This window comes from Schistocerca piceifrons, chromosome 1, assembly GCF_021461385.2.
Source record: "Schistocerca piceifrons isolate TAMUIC-IGC-003096 chromosome 1, iqSchPice1.1, whole genome shotgun sequence".
Lineage (NCBI taxonomy): Eukaryota > Metazoa > Arthropoda > Insecta > Orthoptera > Acrididae > Schistocerca > Schistocerca piceifrons.
In genome coordinates, this window is record NC_060138.1 from 170,961,590 (window position 1) to 170,983,398 (window position 21,809).

The window sequence follows — 21,809 nt, forward strand, 5'->3', positions numbered from 1 at the left end:
CGCCGTTTGCGTCTCGTACAGATTCCCATATGGAGGACATAGTGATAGACATCCCTGGGGTTGTGAAGCAGCTGAATGAGTTGAAAATAAATAAATCGCCAGGTCCTAATGGGATTCCAATTCAGTTTTACAGAGAGCACTCTACTGCATTGTCTCCTTACTTAGCTTGCATTTATCGCGAATCTCTTGCTCAAGTAAAGTCCCAAGTGACTGGAAAAAAGTGCAGGTGATGCCTGTATATAAGAAGGGTAGAAGGATGGACCCTCAAAATTACAGACCAATATCCTTAACATCGGTTTGTTGCAGGATTCTCGAACATATTCTCAGTTCGAATATAATGAATTTCCTTGAGACAGAGAAGTTGCTATCCATGCATCAGCACGGCTTTAGAAAGCATCGCTCCTGCGAAACGCAAGTCGCCCTGTTTTCACACTATATCTTGCGAACCGTGGATGAAGGGTATCAGACAGATGCCATATTCCTTGACTTCCAGAAAGCATTTGACTCAGTGACCCACTGCAGACTCCTAACTAAGGTACGAGCATATGGGATTGGTTCCCAAGTATGTGAGTGGTTCGAAGACTTCTTAAGTAATAGAACTCAGTACGTTGTCCTCGATGGTGAGTGTACATCGGAGGTGAGGGTATCATCTCAATGTGGGGCTGTTTGCTGATGATGCTGTGGTGTACGGGAAGGTGTCGTCATTGAGTGACTGTAGGAGGATACAAGATGACTTGGACAGGATTTGTGATTGGTGTACAGAATGGCAGCTAACTCTAAATATAGATAAATGTAAATTAATGCAGATGAATAGGAAAAAGAATCCTGTAATGTTCGAATAGTCCATTAGTAGTGTAGCGCTTGACACAGTAACATCGATTAAATATTTGGGGGTAACATTGCAGAGCGATATGAAGTGGGACAAGCATGTAATGGCAGTTGTGGGGAAGGTGGAGAGTCGTCTTTGGTTCATTGGTAGAATTTTGGGAAGATGTGGTTCATCTGTAAAGGAGATTGCTTATAAAACACTAATACGACTTATTCTTGAGTACTGCTTGAGCATTTGGGATCCCTATCAGGTCAAATTGAGGGAGGACATAGAAGCAATTCAGAGGTGGGCTGCTAGATTTGTTACTGGTAGGTTTGATCATCATGCGAGTGTTACGGAAATGCTTCAGGAACTCAGGTGGGAGTCTCTAGAAGAAAGGAGGCGTTCTTTTCTTGAATCACTACTGAGCAAATTTAGAGAACCAGCATTTGAGACTGACTGCAGTACAGTTTTACTGCCGCCAACTTACATTTCGCGGAAAGACCACAAAGATAAGATAATAGAGATTAGGGCTTGTACAGAGGCATATAGGCAGTCGTTTTTCCCTCATTCTGTTTTGGAGTGGAACAGGGAGAGAAGATGCTAGTTGTGGTACGAGGTACCCTCTGCCATGCACCGTATGGTGGATTGCGGAGTATGTATATAGATGTAGATGTAGACACTAAATCTTCAACACAGAACACTAAAAGGGGAGATAGAAGTGAAAGAGCGTAAAATAATGAGGAAAACCCTAGGACCAAGAACTATGGTGTGCATTATCCAAAACCCAATGCAGAAATATATAAATATATCTCCAAAATAACAGACACAATGCGCATGAGAAGAATCCAATTCATGAGGCATTTAGAAAGAATGGACTCAAACAGGTTAACGCACAAAATCCATACATTTTCAAATAACAAAACTACAAGACCAAACTGGTACAAACAGGTGGAAAAAGACCTGAGAGAATTAGGGTCTCCAAATCTACAAGACAGAAATGAAATCAGAAAAATCACAAATACATGGGGTTTTGAGGAAGGAGAGGGAAAAACTAACTGACATACGTGGTTTGTGCAACAAAAACTAGCCCATTCATTGCGTATGAAGGAATATTGGGCGAAAAAGATGTCCAGCAAATGTTGATTACGTGTGGTGCTAAGTGATCCATCCGCGAAGAAGAAGAAAAGGACAGTGCCAAATATAGCTATATATTTACCTAATACTCTATACTATATCAGGTATTGACTTTAAGTATTTGTGTAACACAAAAAAGAAATGAAAACACATGTTTGAAGTAGCGTGTCAATTACTTTGAGCCTGTAGTAAGCAAATAGATGAGTGTGAGTCGATTGATGTATCCAGAAATGCATCCTACAGTACATTTTCAGTACCACAGGCACAGACAAATGGAAATTAATTGTCACTCTTCATCAAATCAATTCACATTCTTTGAGGATTGAGCAGATTGACACCTACTAGGTTTAGAGTCATCTGCTATATTCTTTCACATTTCAAGTTCTGTTTAGCAGTCTCTAACACTTTTACTATTTCCTTTAATACTACAATTACTTCAACTATCCTACACATTATGGAAAAAAAGTTACAACCATCGGGTCAGTTACAACTCAGTAAGGTCACAGCAGCTAGAGACAGTGGCCATGTGCGTGAGTTGTGTTCGTGTGAATATGTGTGTGTTTTCTGCATCAGAAGAAAGCCTTTTCACCAAAAGCTAAAATGTACAGCAGTCTTTTTGTAGTGCTTGTCTGTGACTCCATGTCTCCTCTATATAGTGACTGGCAGTCTATCCTTTTCATAATATTGTTGTTATTCCATCGTGAATTATCCATTGTGTTACATAATTCAAAGTCTAAAAGAGCAATATCTTCAGACAAGCAGTGTGTTACTTAGTATTCTTGAGTCACAACATGTTGGGTATGTAGAAGAATAGTAGTCAGGTTTCTGGTCTTTGTAGGAAATGAAATTTTTTTTGCCCCCAAAGTTGAATTGCCAGTGAACCATGGAGCCAACTGTCATGTCAATTAGTGACACCTAAGTATTCATGAACTGTTCTTAGTGTTCTAGATCCTAGAATATTTAGGGTGCTCTTGAACTCTGAAAAAGAAAATGCAACTCTCATGCAGTAATTTTTTTCTCATTGTATCATTTTTGTTACAAAATATTCTGAGCAGGAATAATTGTGGGTGTCCCCCTGAAATGGGAACTCTCTCCAAAACATATGACCAAAGACCATGTCATTCTTCTACATTCAAGTTGACTTCCCCCCGCCAAACACACACACCAACCATTGTTAGCTGCATCTTGAAATGTGGACTTTTTTCTCCCACCTTTTATTATTGACAATGGAACATAGAAAATCACATTAGCTCAATATTTGTGCTAACAATGAAAGCTCTTTCATATTCTAATGTTCTTTTGACTACTGAGATTTTTGTTGTCATGTAAGTAAAATCCTTTACCATATTTATGATTTGTCACTAGTTCCTGAAAAGCTTAAGTATGCGGTTGTAAAATCACTGTATAAGAAAGGAGACAAGGCAGACACTGATAACTGTTGGCCAATATCAGTGCCCACAAGTTCTCAAAGGTTTTAGAGAAACTAATGAATGCCAGGATTGTTAAGCACCTTAGTGACGAAAATGTCTTCAGTGAAAGTCAGTTTGGATTTCAGAAAAGGTTATCAACAGAAGATGCAGTATTTGAGTTTTCTGGCAATGTTTTGGAATCCATGAATAACAAAATTAAGATGGTTGCAATATTTTTTGGCCTAACAAAATCATTTGACTGTATCAGTTGCCAAATACTTTTACACAACACTACCTATCTAGATAAAAGTAGTACGGCAGGGCAGTGGCTCGATTCATACCTTTCTAACAGAGAGTTGTATTGGATAGTCAAGAAGATGTTTCAGCAACATCACAATGGGCTGCTATCACATGTGAAGTGCCTCAGGGCTCTGTTATAGGCTCCCTACTTCTTATTACTTTTACAAATGATCTATTTACTTGCACAGAATATTGTAAATTCAACGTCTTTGTTGATGGCTAAAAAAGGGAAACCCTACAATCAGGCACTGAAGACCACACGAGACTCAACCGACCACCACGTTATCATCAATTAATAATTGTTGGATATGATATGCAGGGCATGGGGCCAGTACATCACACTCCTGCCCATTGTCAAAGTTTTGACCTTGGAGCCACTACCTCTCAATCACGTAGCTCCTCAATTGGCATCAAATGGCTGAGTGAACTCTGGTTCAGTCATTCCACGAAGGAAAACTCCCTGGCAGTACCAAGTATCGAACCTGACTCCGTAACATCAGTGTCCTTCCATTGATCCCTCAGTTGCAGAGGTTGGTGACAGTATGGTACTTATTGACAATTCATTGGACAAACTTGAGGTGTCAGCTAATAAGGTTTTTAGGGTATTGTGAACTGGTTTAATATAAATCATCCTCCTGTTAATTATGATAAAACAAACTTTATTCAGTTTCTCCCAACCTCCAAAGTTGAAGAATTAGGGGAGAAATTGGGTGACTGGCATTTAGCTAGGGTGTATACTTCAAACTATCTGGGCTTGCATGTTGATAGCAAACTAAACAGATCAAATCATACCTGGAATTTGTGCAAAAGACTGCATTCTGTGACATGCTTTACACATTGTTTTCTCTTATAGGAATATGGAAACAATATATCTTTACGAGATTTGAAATCTTTGCATCCAGTGCACAATATATACTCTCCCTGAAGTGTTTCATAAGGAAAAAGGCTCCTTTTCTCAACCTAATAGTGTCTGTCATTGTCATAATACTGGAAGAAAAGATTATATACACTATGAGCATACAAACCTGAGTGTGGTACAGAAGGGGTTCCATTTCAGTGACTAAGATTTTTAATACCCTCCCTTTACAAATTAAGTGTTTAGTGGATTATCATCCTGTGTTTAAAAAACATGTGCAGTTGATATTGCCAAGGTCATTTTACACCACAGAATAGTTTCTGGACCACAGTGTATAGTATCCATGCACCTGTAACTCTCAAATACATTTCCAGAGTCTTATTTTTGTGTGTATTGATTTATTACTGTAAACCTATTTATTTTTCTGCAATAGAACCCAAGTTGTACATACTTTAATATGAAAATGATCAGTGTTATTTACATAAGTCCACAGAATGTAACCACAACAAACTAATAAAAATTGACACATTCCATATCCTGTGATATATTCACATCATGGATCACCAGAACACGAAACAGGTAAACTCATCTAGTATAAACCTCATAATAGATCTACTAAGTACTTAGTGGTTAACATTTTATTGCTCCACCAATATGTCGTAGCATTTCCTACGGAAATGATACATGAAAACATACACATATGGCACTTGGAAAAATAAGTTTAAATTTTTGCATGGCACTAATGTGAAAATGGTGTTGTTAAGGTCAATGTATACAGGGAAATTTACCTCTTTTCATTTTCAAAAAAAGTCTAGTGCCACAACAGGAAAAGGTAGCCTTCATAAAAGAACAACATAGGAAAAAAATGCAGTGGAAAATTCTCATACAACACACTACTGAAGTCAGTTATATGATTTGGTGCACTGGGCCTAAGTTTTGTTGCTGATGGAATGCTGTACAAGCACAATGAATAAATGCTCTACTTTAGAAATTAAGGTCAAAAGCAAAGTGAAGAACAAGATAGTAATAGCAAAAAGTGTAGGTCTATTTCTCATATGATATTGTATTAATGAAAATGAGTGCTAAACTTTTAAATATAAAATTTCAAATCCCTTTACTGATTGATGGTTCAGACTATCAAATCATGTCTGTGTAAACATATAAAGATATGAATATAATAGAGGGAAACATTCCACGTGGGAAAAATATATTTAAAAACAAAGATGATGTGACTTACCATACGAAAGCGCTGGCAGGTCGATAGAGACACAAACAAACATATACATACACACAAAATTCTAGCTTTCGCAACCAATGGTTGCTTCGTCAGGAAAGAGGGAAGGAGAGGGAAAGACGAAAGGATGTGGGTTTTAAGGGAGAGGGTAAGGAGTCATTCCAATCCCGGGAGCGGAAAGACTTATCTTAGGGGGAAAAAAGGACAGGTATACACTCGCACGCACACACATATGCATCCGCACATACACAGACACAAGCAGACATTTCATCTCTGCCTAAACTCTTTGCCTTTACAAATGTCTGCTTGTGTCTGTGTATGTGCGGATGGATATGTGTGTGTGTGTGCGAGTGTATACCTGTCCTTTTTTCCCCCTAAGGTAAGTCTTTCCGCTCCCGGGATTGGAATGACTCCTTACCCTCTCCCTTAAAACCCACATCCTTTCGTCTTTCCCTCTCCTTCCCTCTTTCCTGATGAAGCAACCATTGGTTGCGAAAGCTAGAATTTTGTGTGTATGTATGTGTTTGTTTGTGTTTCTATCGACCTGCCAGCGCTTTCGTATGGTAAGTCACATCATCTTTGTTTTTAAATATAAATATATAAAGAAGTATTTACAACACAACAGGTGAACCCCCATTCTTAAAATTATTTCTGTTAACATTCTTACTGAAGAAAAGTAGAATCCACAGGATGACAAACTCTAGTGTCCCAGGATTTTGTGACTTCTGCATTTGCATAAATACTGTCTTCAGCTGAGCTCTAGATTCTATTTATTCAGTCACCTTTTATTATTGTATATGGTGTTTTTAGGAGCACCTTATTTAACAGTGTGCTCCCTTAAATTCAGCAATACTGCCATCTAACTACAGATGCTAGTTTTAATGACATTATCCTTCTGCTATAAAGACCATTGCACATTCATTTAACTATTGATGAGCTATCATTTAATTCGATAGATAAAAAATCTACTCACCACATGGTGGCAGAACACACACATAAAAGACTGCTGTGATTGGAAAGCTTTCGGAGCCAGTGGCTTTCCTACTCATCCCGTACAGTAAGTCTCCCCTCACCCGTGGTTCTGGGTGACTTTCCCAAAATCTACCCCTTTTCCTAGACCTCTCCAGTCCTCCTCCTTTCCTCCTTCACCCTTCTTCCTTCACCTTCAACCCTTCTGCCTGAGGAAGACGCCACTGTCTCCGAAAGCTTGCCAATCACAAGAGTCTTTTATGTGTGTGTTCTACCGCTTGGTAAGTAGACTTTTTATCCATCCAATTAAATAATGTTATCAATAATTGATTGTTTTGTTGTTATATTGGTGAGCTATGTAACTCCTTTGGAAAAATTAATAGTCTGCCATTATTTTCCCTTGTCCTGGGGACCAAACAGCCCATGAATATGATTTAGTTGCCTACTTTATAATTCTGATTAATAAACAAGTTTTGTAGTGTTACATCAAAAAATATTATTAGACTTCTCCATGAGCTTACTGTCATAACTGATTTAAAGGCATAAAGAAATAAACAATAAATCAAATTGGTTGCACTGTAGGTTATAATTTATGGTTGAATCACAGTTACATTGCTTACAAACTGAGGTTATTGTGACTCTCTGCTTTAATAACAGCATGATAATTTGGATTATTAATGTCCTGATGAGAACAGCACAGTTGTTTATGAGAAATTGGATGTTGTACAAACAGTGACTATGAAAAAGGTACTCACCACTCAAAATAAGTTGTCCTGGAAACCTTGTGCAGCATAAGGCTGGGAACATTGTATCCTGATGTGTATGTCTTTGTATTTTTAAATGTAATACTGGCTTCCAAAATAATCTCTGTGAACTTGAATTATCCCCCTTACAAACCCATCCTCCCCTCCACTCCCAGTTATGGTGGTGGAAAAGGTTTTAAATCTTGTAGTCAAACCTTTTAGACTGAAGCCAGTAAAATATTGAATTTAGTTGTCACTCTCAGGAGATACTTATTCAAAATCGAAGCACAGATGAATTGACAAACATTACACAAGTATTGGAGAAATGGTCTTTCTTGTAAAGAGAACACTATTATGAGAAGAAACTGGGTTCGGATAGATACATACATGACTCTGGTTCTCTACACAGTGCAAATTTTATCAGCTGAAAAATTGTGGATGATTATTTATGTCATTGGGAAATATAATAAATTTGGAAGGAAAAGGGAATATTATGGGTTTCACATCCCATCAATGATGCCATTACATGCTTCAATTAGAGAAAGAAGTCACCCATGTCCACTTCAGAGGATCTGTTCTGGCATTTACCTTCTCCCTTTAGCATCAGTAATAATTGTGTGTGATATGGAATTGTCCACATGAGCAAGATTCACTGTACATGGTAATAATGTGTTAGCAAACAAATGCAAAACACGAAACTAGACAAGACGAAAAAAGTACAATTTTCCAATCCTTCCTTGGGATTTAGTGTGGCAATGGCTATGTTAGAAGTATGTATTTCTGTCATTTCCATTGATAGTTACATTTTAACTCATAAATTTACTACATATTATCACTTTTGACGGAAGGGGAATTAAAGTTCACAGACAAAAAAAAAAAAAAAAGACTATGAGCCATTATGAGCCATAACATTGTAGCTCTGTCAGATATGGCAAATGGTTTAGAAGAGCATTTTAATGGAATGGATGGTGTCTTCAAAAGAGATCATAAGATGAATATCAACAAAACTAAAACAAGGGTAATGGAATGTAGTCAATTTAAATAGCTTAAATCAGGGGATGTTAACATGGAATTAGATTAGAAAATGAGACACTGAAATAAGTAGATAAGTTCTGCTATTTGGGCATCATGATAACTGATGAGGGCTGAAGAAAATGTAGACCGGTAATAGCAAGGAAAGCATTTTTGAGAAAGAGGAATTTGTTAACAGCTAACATAAATTAAAGTATTAGGAAGTCTGAAAGTATTTGCCTAGAGTGAAGCCTTGTACAGAAGTGAAACATGAATGATAAGCAGCTCAGAAAGGAGGAGAATAGGAACTTTTGAAATGTGATGATACAAAAGCATTCCAAAGATTAGATGTTGATAGAACACATCCTAAGGCATCAAGGAATAGTGTATTTGGTAATGGAGGGAAATACGGTGGGTAAAAATAGTACAGGGTGTGAATACAGTAAGGAAATTCAAGGTGAACATAGGGTGTAGTAGCTATGCAGAGATGAAGAGGCTTGCACAGTGTAGACCAGTGTAGAGAACTGCACCACGCCACACCAGCCTTTAGACTGAAGACCTCGACAACAATAACAATCACAACAACAACAAAGGTGAGTGAGTATAGACTGCATACTGTAACTTTGCTCCTGAGCAGAGGATGCTGGGAGCAAAAGCTTACAATAGGCTAACAGCACATTGGCTGCTGAGACAAGACCTGCTTCCTTCTCCCAGAGCAAAGAAACAAACTTGTAATGGATTAATGTGTTGAAGAAGTGATACAAAAGTTGATGGCAAGCAGATAGAAGGATGAGGTACAGCCTCTTTGCTCATTTTTGTATATCACTACAAATAATTCTGCACATGAATCAATCCTATATCCAGCTCAGTTATCCGTAGTGGATTTGTATCATAATTTGAGAATATCTTTCTTCAAAAACTAATCGAAAAGGACATTAAAAATACTCAAAATTTTAAGAAAAGTTATTGACAAATCAATGGGCATGCACGTTATTGCACAAATCATTAATTCCAACAACAGACTTACGCCTATGCAGAATGCTGTGAAATGACGGGCAGTACAAAAGGTCACAGAACAGGATAAAATCACTGGTCTTTTAAATGGAATTGATATAAATGGTCAGTCACAGACAACAGATATAATTAGTTCTTACATGTGGCAATTCAATAGATATCACAATAATATGTTGAATAAGCAAGTCACATGAAATTTAACCATATGGATCTCATCAACATCCTCTTCTAAAATTAAGAAAATTGTATATTCTTTCAAAAATGAAAACTCATCTGGATCTGACAATGTTTCTTACAAAATACTGAAGTAAAAAAGGCAACAGACAAGAAACTCAAATCCACTGAGAATTGAAGTTGCATGTGGGACTATTTGGGCATGACTCCATATGAAGGGTGGTCATAAAACGACAACTGGACACTTCTATTGCCCACCAGTCTCCTCTCCTGATGTAACCAAAAACTTTACAGAAAACCTCAGTTCACTCATAGATAAGTTCTTCAATCATACTGTAATCATCGGTGGAGACTTTTAATCATCCAACAATCACTTGAAAAAAAATTACAGTTTTATTACTGACGGGCCTGGTAAGACATTCTGTGAAACATACTTAAAAGCCTTCTCTGAAAGCTACCTAGAGCAGATAGTTTGGAAACACATTAGTGATGGAAATACATTGAATCTAATTCCAACAATTAGACCTGGCCTCTTTGTGGATGTCCACACTGAAACTAGTATCAGTGCCCATGACGTAGTTGTGATAACAATGATTGTTGTTGTTGTTGTGATCTTCAGTCCTGAGACTGGTTTGATGCAGCTCTCTATGCTACTCCATCCTGTGCAAGCTTCTTCATCTCCCAGTACCTACTGCAACCTACATCCTTCTGAATCTGTTTAGTGTATTTATCTCTTTGTCTCCCTCTACGATTTTTACCCTCCACGCTGCTCTCCAATACTAAATTGGTGATCCCTCGATGTCTCAGAACATGTCGTACCAACCGATCCCTTCTTCTAGTCAAGCTGTGCCACAAGCTCCTCTTCTCCCCAATTCTATTCAATACCTCCTCATTAGTTATGTGATCTACCCATCTAATCTTCAGCATTCTTCTGTAGCACCACATTTCAAAAGCTTCTATTCTCTTCTTGTCTAAGCTATTTATCAACCACGTTTCACTTCCATACATGGCTACACTCCATACAAATACTTTGAGAAACGACTTCCTGACACTTAAATCAATACTCGATCTTAACAAATTTCTCTTCTTCAGAAATGCTTTCCTTGCCATTGCCAGTCTACATTTTATATCCTCTCTACTTCAACCATCATTAGTTTTTTTGCTCCCCAAATAGCAAAACTCCTTTACTACTTTAAGTGTCTCATTTCCTAATCTAATTCCCTCAGCATCACCCGACTTAATTCGACTACATTCCATTATCCTCGTTTTGCTTTTGTTGATGTTCATCTTATACCCTCCTTCCAAGACACTGTCCATTCCCTTCAACTGCTCTTCCAAGTCCGTTGCTGTCTCTGAAGAATTACAATGTCATCGGCAAACCTCAAAGTTTTTATTTCTTCTCCATGGATTTTAATACCTACTCCGAACTTTTCATTTGTTTCCTTTATTGCTTGCTCAATATACAGATTGAATAGAATCGGGGATAGGCTACAACCCTGTCTCACTCCCTTGCCAACCACTGCTTCCCTTTCATACCCCTCAACTCTTATAAACTGCCATCTGCTTTCTGCACAAATTGTAAATAGCCTTTTGCTCTCTGTATTTTATCCCTGCCATCTTCAGAATTTGAAAGAGAGTATTCCAACCAAAATTGTCAAAATCTTTCTCTAAGTCTACAAATGCTAGAAACATAGGTTTGCCTTTCCTTAATCTTTCTTCTAAGATAAGTCGTAGGGTCAGTATTGCCTCACATATTTCAACATTTCTACGGAATCCAAACTGATCTTCCCCGAGGTCAGCTTCTATCAGTTTTTCCATTCGTCTGTAAATAATTCGCGTTAGTATTTTGCAGCTGTGACTTATTAAACTGATAGTTCAGTAATTTTCACATCTGTCAACACCTGCTTTCTTTGGGATTGGGATTATTATATTCTTCTTGAAGTCTGAGGGTATTTCGCTCGTCTCATACATCTTGCTCACCAGATGGTAGAGTTTTGTCAGGGCTCTCCCAAGGTTGTCAGTAGTTCTAATGGAATGTTGTCTACTCCGGGGGCCTTGTTTCGACTCAGGTCTTTCAGTACTCTGTCAAACGCCTCACGAAATATCATATCTCCCATTTCATCTTCATCTACATCCTCTTCCATTTCCATAATATTGTCCTCAAGTACATCGCCCTTGTATAGGCCCTCTATATACTCCTTCCAACTTTCTGCTTTCCCTTCTTTGCTTAGAACTGGGTTTCCGTCAAAGCTCTTGATATTCATGCAAGTGGTTCTCCTTTCTCCAAAGGTCTCTTTAATTTTCCTGTAGGCAGTATCTATCTTACCCCTAGTGAGATAAGCCTCTACATCCTTACATTTGTCCTCTGGCCATCCCTGCTTAGCAATTTTGCACTTCCTGTCAATATCATTTTTGAGACGTTTGTACTCCTTTTTGCCTGTTTCATTTACTGCATTTTTATATTTTCTCCTTTCATCAATTAAATTCAATATTTCTTCTGTTACCCAAGGGCTTCTACTACTCCTCATCTTTTTACCTATTTGATCCTCTGCTGCCTTCACTACTTCATCCCTCAAAGCTACCCATTCTTCTTCTACTGTATTTCTTTCCCCCATTCCTGTCAATTGTTCCCTTATGCTCTCCCTGAAACTCTGTACAACCTCTGGTTTAGTCAGTTTATCCAGGTCCCATCTTCTTAAATTCCCACCTTTTTGCAGTTTCTTCAGTTTTAATCTACAGTTCATAACCAATAGATTGTGGTCAGAGTCCACATCTGCCCCTGGAAATGTCTTACAATTTAAAACCTGGTTCCTAAATCTCTGTCTTACCATTATATAATCTATCTGATGCCTTTTAATATCTCCAGGGTTGTTCCATGTATACAGCCTTCTTTTATGATTCTTAAACCAAGTATTAGCTATGATTAAGTTATGCTCTGTGCAAAATTCTACCAGATGGCTTCCTCTTTCATTTCTTAGCCCCAATCCATATTCACCTACTATGTTTCCTTCTCTCCCTTTTCCTACTGATGAATTCCAGTCACCCATGACTATTAAATTTTCGCCTCCCTTCACTACCTGAATAATTTCTCTTATCTCATCATACATTTCATCAATTTCTTCGTCATCTGCAGAGCTAGTTGGCATATAAACTTGTACTACTGTAGTAGGTGTGGGCTTCGTGTCTATCTTAGCCACAATAATGCGTTCACTATGCTGTTTGTAGTAGCTTACCCATACACCTATTTTTTTATTCATTATTAAACCTACTCCTGCATTACCCCTATTTGATTTTGTATTTATAACCCTGTACTCACCTGACCAGAAGTCCTGTTGCTCCTGCCACCGAACTTCACTAATTCCCACTATATCTAACTTTAACCTATCCATTTCCCTTTTTAAATTTTCCAACCTACCTGCCCGATTAATGGATCTGACATTCCATGCTCCGATCCGTAGAACGCCAGTTTTCTTTCTCCTGATAACGACGTTCTCTTGAGTAGTCCCCGCCCGGAGATCCGAATGGGGGACTATTTTACCTCCGGAATATTTTACCCAAGAAAATGCTATCATCATTTAATCATACAGTAAAGCTGCATGCCCTCGGGAAAAATTACGGCCTTAGTTTCCCCTTGCTTTCAGCCGTTCACAGTACCAGAACAGCAAGGCCATTTTGATTAATGTTACAAGGCCAGATCAGTCAATCATCCAGACTGTTGCCCCTGCAACTACTGAAAAGGTTGCTGCCCCTCTTCAGGAACCACACGTTTGTCTGGCCTCTCAACAGATACCCCTCCGTCGTGGTAGGCACGCAAGCCTCCCCACCAACGGCAAGGTCCATGGTTCATGGGGGGGAGGAACAATGATTATCAAAATAAAAAGAATGGCTAAAAGAAGCAGAAAGACATACCTGTTAAGTAAACTAAATAAAAAACTGTAATGTCATGTCTCAATGAGGAACTTTAAACTTTCAGCAAAGGGCAGGAGCATCTAGAGGACTCTATCTCATGTTTAAAAGAGTAATTGACCACAGTTCATAATGGGAGGGAACCTCAATGGTATAGTCACTGTAAAGAAATTTATAAAGAAACAGAAACTACTGCATAGGGATATGGATAGGGAGATACAGAATGAAATGCATTTGGCCGTCAAGAGAGTAGTGCATGAAGCCTTCAGATGACTACCACAGCAGAATTTTGTTGAGTGATATTTCACAAAATCCAAAGAAATTCTGATCATATGTAAAGGCTGTAAGTAGCAACAAAATTAGTGTCCAGTTGCTTATGGAGGAGACGGGAACTGGAATTGGGGGTTAGCAAAGCAAAAGCATAAATGTTTAATTCCATTTTCAAGTGTTCCTTTACAAAGAAAAACCAAGGAGAATTGCCTTATTTTAATCCTCATACAACTGGGAAAGTTAGTGGATCAAGTGTTAAGTGCCCATGGTATTGAGAAATTGCCGAAATCATTAAAATTCGATGAAGCTCCAGGGCACAATGAAATTCCCATCAGATTATATACAGAAATGGTGGCTGAGTTATTCCCTCTTCTAACTATAGACTATTGTACATCACTTGAACAAAAGACCATGCCCAGTTCTTAGAAAAAGGATAGGTCCCACCTGTCTACAAGAAGAGTAGTACAAGTGATTCACAAAACTATCTTCCAATATCCTTGACACTGATTTGTTGTAGAATCTTAGAACGTATTCTGAGCTCAAACATAATGAGATATCATGAACAGAATGACTGCCTCCATACCAACCACCATGGATTCCGAAAATATCGATCATGTGAAACGCAACTTGCACTTTTCTCACATAACATGCTGAAAGCTTTTGGTCAAGGCAGTCAGGTAGATGCCATATTTCTTGATTTCTGAAAAGTATTTGAGTTAGTATCACACTTACACTTATTGTCAAAAGCATGATCACAAAGGGTATCAAGTGAAACTTGTGACTGGACTGAGGACTTTTTGATAGGGAGGACACAGCATCTTATCTTGGATGGAGTCATCACCAGATGTAGAAGTAACTTTGAGTGTGCCCCAGGGAAGTGTGTTGGGACCCTTTCTGTTCATATTGTATATTAATGGCCGTGCAGACAATATTAATAGTAAAATCAGGTGTTTTGCAGATGATGCAGTTATCTATAATTAAGTACTATTTGAAAGAAGCTGCAAAAATATTGTCAGATCTTGATAAGATTTCAATGTGGTGCAGAGATCGGCAACCTGCTCTAAATGTCAAAAATGTAAAATTTTTCACTTCACAAAAAAAAAAAAACCACCATAGTATCCTATGACTACCACTGAGTCACTCTTGAACTCCTCAACTTACAAAAATACCTGGGTGTAACACTTTTTAGGGATATGAAATTTAACAATCATGTAGGCTCAGTTGTGGGTAAAGCAGGTGGTAAACTTTAGCTTATTGGTAGAATACCGGAGCAGGACAACCAGTCTACAAAAGAGACTGCTTACAAATTGCTCATGTGACCAGTTTTAGAATACTGCTCAAGTGTATGGCCATTCAAAATAGGACTAATGGGGAATATTGAACCTACACAGAGATGCTGCACCAATGGTCACAGGTTTGTTTGATCTGTGGGAGTGTCACAGAGTTACTGAAGAAACGGAACTCACAAACTCCTGAAGTTGGCAAACTATCCTAAGAGAACCTACTAAAAAAATTCCAAGAATTGGTTTTAAATGATGACTCTAGGAATATACTACAAACTCAAGTGGTGATCGTGAGGATAGGATTAGAATAATTACAGGATGCACAGAGGCATTCAATCATTCTTCCCGTGCTCCAAATGTAAATGCTACATGAAGAAACTGGTACAATGGGATGTACCCTCTGCCATGCATTTCATGATGGTTTGCGGAGTACAGGTGTCATTGTAAAGATTTCTTCCTGCCTAATAAGTGTCACCTTTACTTAATTATGTACCAATAACTCATGATATTTTTCCAGATGGATTAAAATATGCCATTGTTAAACCCCTCTATAAGATATGTGATAAAGATGTCAATAATTACTGGTCTATTTCACAGTTTGCATCATTATCCAAAAGGTTTGAGAAGGTAATGTACTGTAGTATGGTACCCCACCTGAACAATAATATCCTCAGTAAATCACAGTTTGGATTTCAGAAGAGTACTGAAATGAGAATGCCATTTACACATTCACTCACAAAATTTTACAAGCACTAATGTGTAGGTATTTTGGCTATTTTCCTTCCCTATCTAAGGCGTTTGATTGTGTGGATCACACAATCATTCTACTCAAACTGGGGTTTTATGAAATTGATGCTGACCAAACTAATGTGTCATATCTAACAAAAAGACTGTAAAAAGTTGTACTTAATTGTGAAAGAGATAGACTGGTACTCACCATAAAGATAACGCTTGAATTGCAGACGGTCACAATGAAAAGACTGTTACACCTTGAGCTTTGAAAGCCTTCTAAAATGAAGAGTAAATACATATATATTCACATTCACATAAGCAGGCACACCTCATGCACGTGATCGCTATCTCCAGCTGCTCTGGCCAGAGATAATGGTCATGTGTGTGTGAGGTATGCCTGCTTGTGTGAATGTGTGCGTTTTCTCTTCTTCTCTGAAGAAGACTGTCTGAAAGCACAGTGTGTAACAGTCTTTTTCCATGTGCCTGTTTGCAACTAGTTTCATCTTTACGATAAATAGCAATCTATACTTTTCATTGTTGATATTCCAACATGGAATTTCCATTATTGAAAAGTTATACTTAATAATTAAACCAATGGGCACAAGGGAGATTATTATGACCAGGAGTAGGAATGAAGGGGATGTGATATCACTTAGAGAACTCCTTAGGTCTCAATCTTATGTCCACTATTGTTTCTCATATGTGTAAGCAATCCTCCATCTCAATACACAAGCAGCAGAAATATTTCATTTTGCAGATGACAAGTATTGGAATATCACAATCACACACAGACAAATGACTCTGGAGCAACTTAAAAAATTCTAGATGTTCATATTGGTGAGAACTTAAACTGCAGAAAAATTTCAAATCCTAAAACTCTGTTCACACACATTTGCACTAGAAAATGCAGCAAATCTTGGGGAGAGATAATATATGGAATAATGTTCTGGGGTAACATTTTTAAGAAAAAGCTTTCATTGCTCAAAAAATGTGCTGTAAGAATACTATGTGGTGTTCACCCACAATTGGATTTTGTCTGTCATGAGTTACGAGTTTTGCTTACTTCTTCGCATTCTATTTATTCCTTCATGAACTTTGTTGTCAATAAATTACCCACTGATATAAAATGTCTGACAGACAGGAAAATTAAATTTTACAACAAATTTTAACAGTTTGACTTTGACAACTGCTATTCTGAAGAATTTCTATTTGTGTAATCTTTAATGGGTACAAGTTACTATTTCACATTTTTTTATTTAAAAAGATACCTTATAATGAGTATTTTTTATGACAGTAACAAGTTGAGTGAAATGTGCCAGATGACAGCCAAGCAGGTGACTGCTGCACCACTGGCAGTCACCACATTAGGGTCAACTGTGCAAGTAATCGAAAGAACATTAAACTAACTATACCATCTTCAAAACTCATCCAATGAGTTACATTGCTGTCAGAAATGGATTTTTTTTTTATATGTTGTCTGTGGATGAAGACATTCCCTTAATCAGAAAATATGACAGGGTTTAGAACGTTTCTCAAACACTTGTTGCAAAAATTAAAAATAGACCGTTATCTCCAAAGCCTTCACTCACAAGAAAAATTTGTGTGTCCCATTGCTAAATAAAAATCACTCATAAACTAAGTATTGATTAATTTGCTGGTCTTGCTACTGCTGTGCAATGTATGATGTAACACAGTGGAAATATCTCTACATTAAATGATAATAAATTTGTTCTGGAAAAAGACTCAATACAGATGAAACCTAGTATGGTTGATAGTAACAAATAACATTACGTACTCCAGAAGAACAAACATATTGAGATCAGACAGAAATAATTACTTTATTTCCTCAAATACAAATAAACGTACAAAATAAAGTTAAAACCATTACACATTGTCACAAATTGATGCCCTGTATTCAAGGGCACCTGATCACAAACTATAGTAAGGACTGCATTTCAGAAGTTGGTGAAAATCCCAAATGATGCAAATGGAAGTTCACAAACAAGTATGGTGAAACTGCTTATTCAGGCAGTTACGCAACACACTTCACGATCAATATTTTCCACTTCAACAAATTCTTCCCTTTAGTCAAAGTCAGCATTGCAGCTGTTCTCTAGCAGAAGCAATTCTTGAAATCTCAGTTTGCTCAAGACCCCTCTTACTCGAGTTACGGTACAATAGTGGTGCATGTTATTCCAAAGTACAGTCTCATCATCCGTACAAAATTACTGCAGAGATTCAGTCACTGCTTTGTTATTAGTCAAGAGCTAACTAAAATTAGATTCCTGGCACTACGATTCCATAAAAACTAGTTTAAGGCTGTGGTTATTTCCTAATTCTGCTATTTCATTCTTAATATACGCGAGTTTTTTTCTAACTCTCCGCAGCTTCTTCTTCAGTACTTGCAGCTCCCTAAATCTTTTCATTCTTCGCTTCAGGATAGTATCCCTATAGCATAGTGCCCTCCACTGTTTGCAAACCTTGCTTGCGGACCCAAGTGATTTCATATCCAGCATCCTGCAGAATTAAAAAATTAATGGTTAAAACATGAATTACTTGTGTTTTTAAACAGAAATCTTAAGAGATCACATAGAATCAAAGCTTTTATATATGTACTGAGAGATTTAGAGTGCAACAAGACTTACCTAATGAACTCTCTTGTATTCTTGTACTTTATCAACAATACTTACACAATATGCACTGAAAAACTTAAGACTTTTCTATTATCTTGTATAGACTTTGCAGTTTTACTTTAATACTAGTAACAAACAGTGTATTTAATGTTGCAAAACTAACCAAATATACATAAACTTAAGATATCTAGCTATGTTACATATCACTGTTACGATGACCCTTATTTCACATTTATATTTGTTGCTTTCTGAATGTTCAATAAAACTGTCACCTAATCTAACCAGGATGTCTGGCTTCGCTACAGATGAACCTGTCGCCACTATCAAGATTTCAGTGCAGGTTGGTAAGGGAGAGGAAGGTGGGCATTCTCACATCATCACACTGTAACTACAGTGCTTAACACTACTGTGAACTTCAATTTAGTGAACTAAACCTACTTAACAGCATTTCACAAGCACCAGAATCTATTATATTCTACAGCAACCGGAGGAGGAGGTCGAAAGATAGGAGTGGTAGTGGTCGTGAAGGGGGGTAGTGTTAGTCTGTAGCTATATGAGTAATAGACTGCATAACTCAGGCAGCGTTGCAATTCCTGTCACTTTTCATGTAACAGTAAAACCTGTCCTATTATCCCATTGTCAGTGAATTACCACATAAAATTCTGGGAAACATTTTTCCTAAGGTGGTGTGTAATTTAATATTCATTTATATTTTCTGACCTGCCCAAATATGGGTACATGTGAGGGCCAAGGCACATTCAACATAGGTTTGACGGTATTTCGGTTGTAATGTTTGTACAACCATATGTAATCAACTAATCAATGTTTTGAGTATCAAAGTTGCTAGCAATTTGCAGTCATGAAATTCATGGGCGCTCTTTCTGATCACCGTTTCCTCCCTCAACTCCCTATACATGTCCACATTTGCGTGTTATCTAGTAGTTACAGCAAAGGGTTACTATGGAAGCTCTACAAGTTTATATCGCAACTATACCAAATCTTTTAGTCCATGTATCGTATAGCAGGAGTTTCTAACTGGTGACTTCTAATTTGTTTATCTTATCTGGCGTAATAAGATAATGGCTATGATCCTGCTATTTTCAGATCTACGTGAATCCCAACGCCTATTTCCTTCATCAATAATTATTCGCTTCATTTACTAAAAATATCTGCTCTTATACCTAAAATTCTTGCGCTATGAATAAAATGAAACATTGCAGGGGGCGACGAAGTTCAGATTGCTACAGGTATTTATTTATTTATTTATTTTTTAATTTGCCGTCACTTGTTCATCAAGAAAGAACGGTGACTTCAGCAACAACTGAATTCCAACCTTTCATAAGACAACGTGTGAAACGTACGTAATACCCATGTCTGGAGGACCACGTGCACTTTCGATGGGCTCAACATTCATTAGATTAAAGGCTTTGTCAGCTATCACTATACATGAACTCTTACTATGTTCCTTAAATAACCTACTAATTGTATTTTTAACAATTTACCTCAGAATTTTGATAGATACTTCGGGTACCAAATGCCCCAGAACGTCAAACGCGTCTTCCATGCTTCGTCCACGATGTATCCCGTACGACTCGCCGCTGGAAATGGGGAAATACGGTTACTTCCAACACAACTTCAGCCGTCCGTAATCTACGGTGGCGTCATCCTACGTATGTCTTAGAAACTAAAGTATATATCAGTATTTCACTTTTGAACGGTTTGTTTCTGGCGTGTAAAGCATCGCAGTCAAGGTTTCTGTAGGAATTTCTTTACCCTCTCCAACAATCGAGTGAAGGGTAAAGGATAGTAGTTAAATAGCATTACCTACAGATCACCCTTTTCGTGTCGACTCTCGCAGACCCTATACGGAAAAACTCCTTACTTTTCAGAGTTCGCCTTAAGTACCTGTACCTCGATATAATGGAAATTTCGCGATTCGTCCGTGATGGGTTTGGCAGCCAGCTCAGTGGGGAATGTCTATATTCTTCGTTTCGAAGTGGGATTCACAGTGCTGCGCAAGTTAAGAAAATCGGCAGCGTTATCAGATCCGCCATACCGAAAAAGTTCTTATGTTCGGTCTCAATCCAACCACTTCCCCAGCGTTATTAATAGCTCATTAACACCATTCTTTCCATTTCGTATCGAAGAATGCGACACAGCGATGTGGCTATATTAAGCCATAGTTACTATGCCTAATAATCAGCTGTCTTTGACGGTGGTTGCTATGTTTCACATTTTTATTTCGGAATTAATTGCTTTCCATGACCTGTTTAACCCTCTCTCAATCAATGTACGTCAAAATTTAGCAGAACGAAATAGCTCTCAGTACGACATAACGTGTTGATAACTCATTCACAGACGATTTTTCGCGGAAATTTTTCGATGAAAGTGTAGCAAAGATAGAGTTTTTAGTGTACTGTCCTCTCAAGAAAAACAGTTTCCTGTATCAAAATGAAAGATCGGCGCAAATGTAAAGGTATTTTGGAACCTTCACTTTATCCTTCGAACCGCGATAAATTTATTCTAATGACTTAACGTTTGTGTATACGGGGCCTTAGTAATTTTTAATCCCTTTAAAAATCATGAGCACTGTATGGAGTTAGCTTAGGCTTCTGACACTTTAAACATAAAATTATTACCTGGATGCGTCGGCATTTTATTCTATTGTCGCAGGTTCAAAAATTGCAACTTAGCGTAAAAGCACATACGACACAGTCACTTTAATTATTTACAACCATACTGATTATACGAATATTTTTCCTTCTTTGAGCTGATGGGCACTTTCAACGTGATGAGTCTGTAGTGTACCTACATTGTCAACACTAAATGTTACCAGTACTGAAGTTTTTCTAACGAACGACAAGCAATTTCCCCCTCTTTTTTCTCCTTTTTAACTATCATACCGTATGTGAAGCATACGACCCGCACATAGGGGTATCAGAAAGTGTTACCATATGCTCCATTATTTTTAAAGTAATCTAATTTTATCGCAACACGGAGTAAATCTGATGGTGAAAAACTTAATCACACTCGAGCCCAGAATGCGACGATACACGCCTTACCAAGCAACCTCAAGACCACGACTGGAAAACTGCAATGAAGTCTGCATAGTTGGTTGTAAACGTGAAGATTTGATATCTTGGTGAAAGACAGTCAGTCGTCGCTGTCATCCCCATGATAACTCCTAATTTCCGTTGCAATTGAGTTGGAGATGTCTGAGAAATTGTGCCTAGAAGCTGAAAATTTTTCTATTTTGCGTCTTGTAAGATCGAAGTTGTACGGAATAAATGTACGGTATGTCATAGGACGTTCGTTAGAAGTATTTGCTTA

The 21,809-nt window shown here is 37.8% G+C and overlaps 1 protein-coding gene across 1 annotated transcript; it reads right to left on the bottom strand.

Moving 5' to 3' along the window:
* Nucleotides 1-17,697: 17,697 nt before the first annotated feature.
* LOC124801834 lies at nucleotides 17,698-21,589 on the bottom strand. The gene is made up of 3 exons (XM_047263103.1): nucleotides 21,542-21,589; nucleotides 19,982-20,077; nucleotides 17,698-18,363 (listed from the first exon to the last, which is right to left on the bottom strand). The coding sequence occupies exons 1-3, from the start codon at nucleotides 21,586-21,588 to the stop codon at nucleotides 18,138-18,140; spliced, it is 369 nt and encodes a 122-aa protein (XP_047119059.1). The 5' UTR covers nucleotide 21,589; the 3' UTR covers nucleotides 17,698-18,137.
* Between the last annotated feature and the right edge of the window lie 220 nt (nucleotides 21,590-21,809).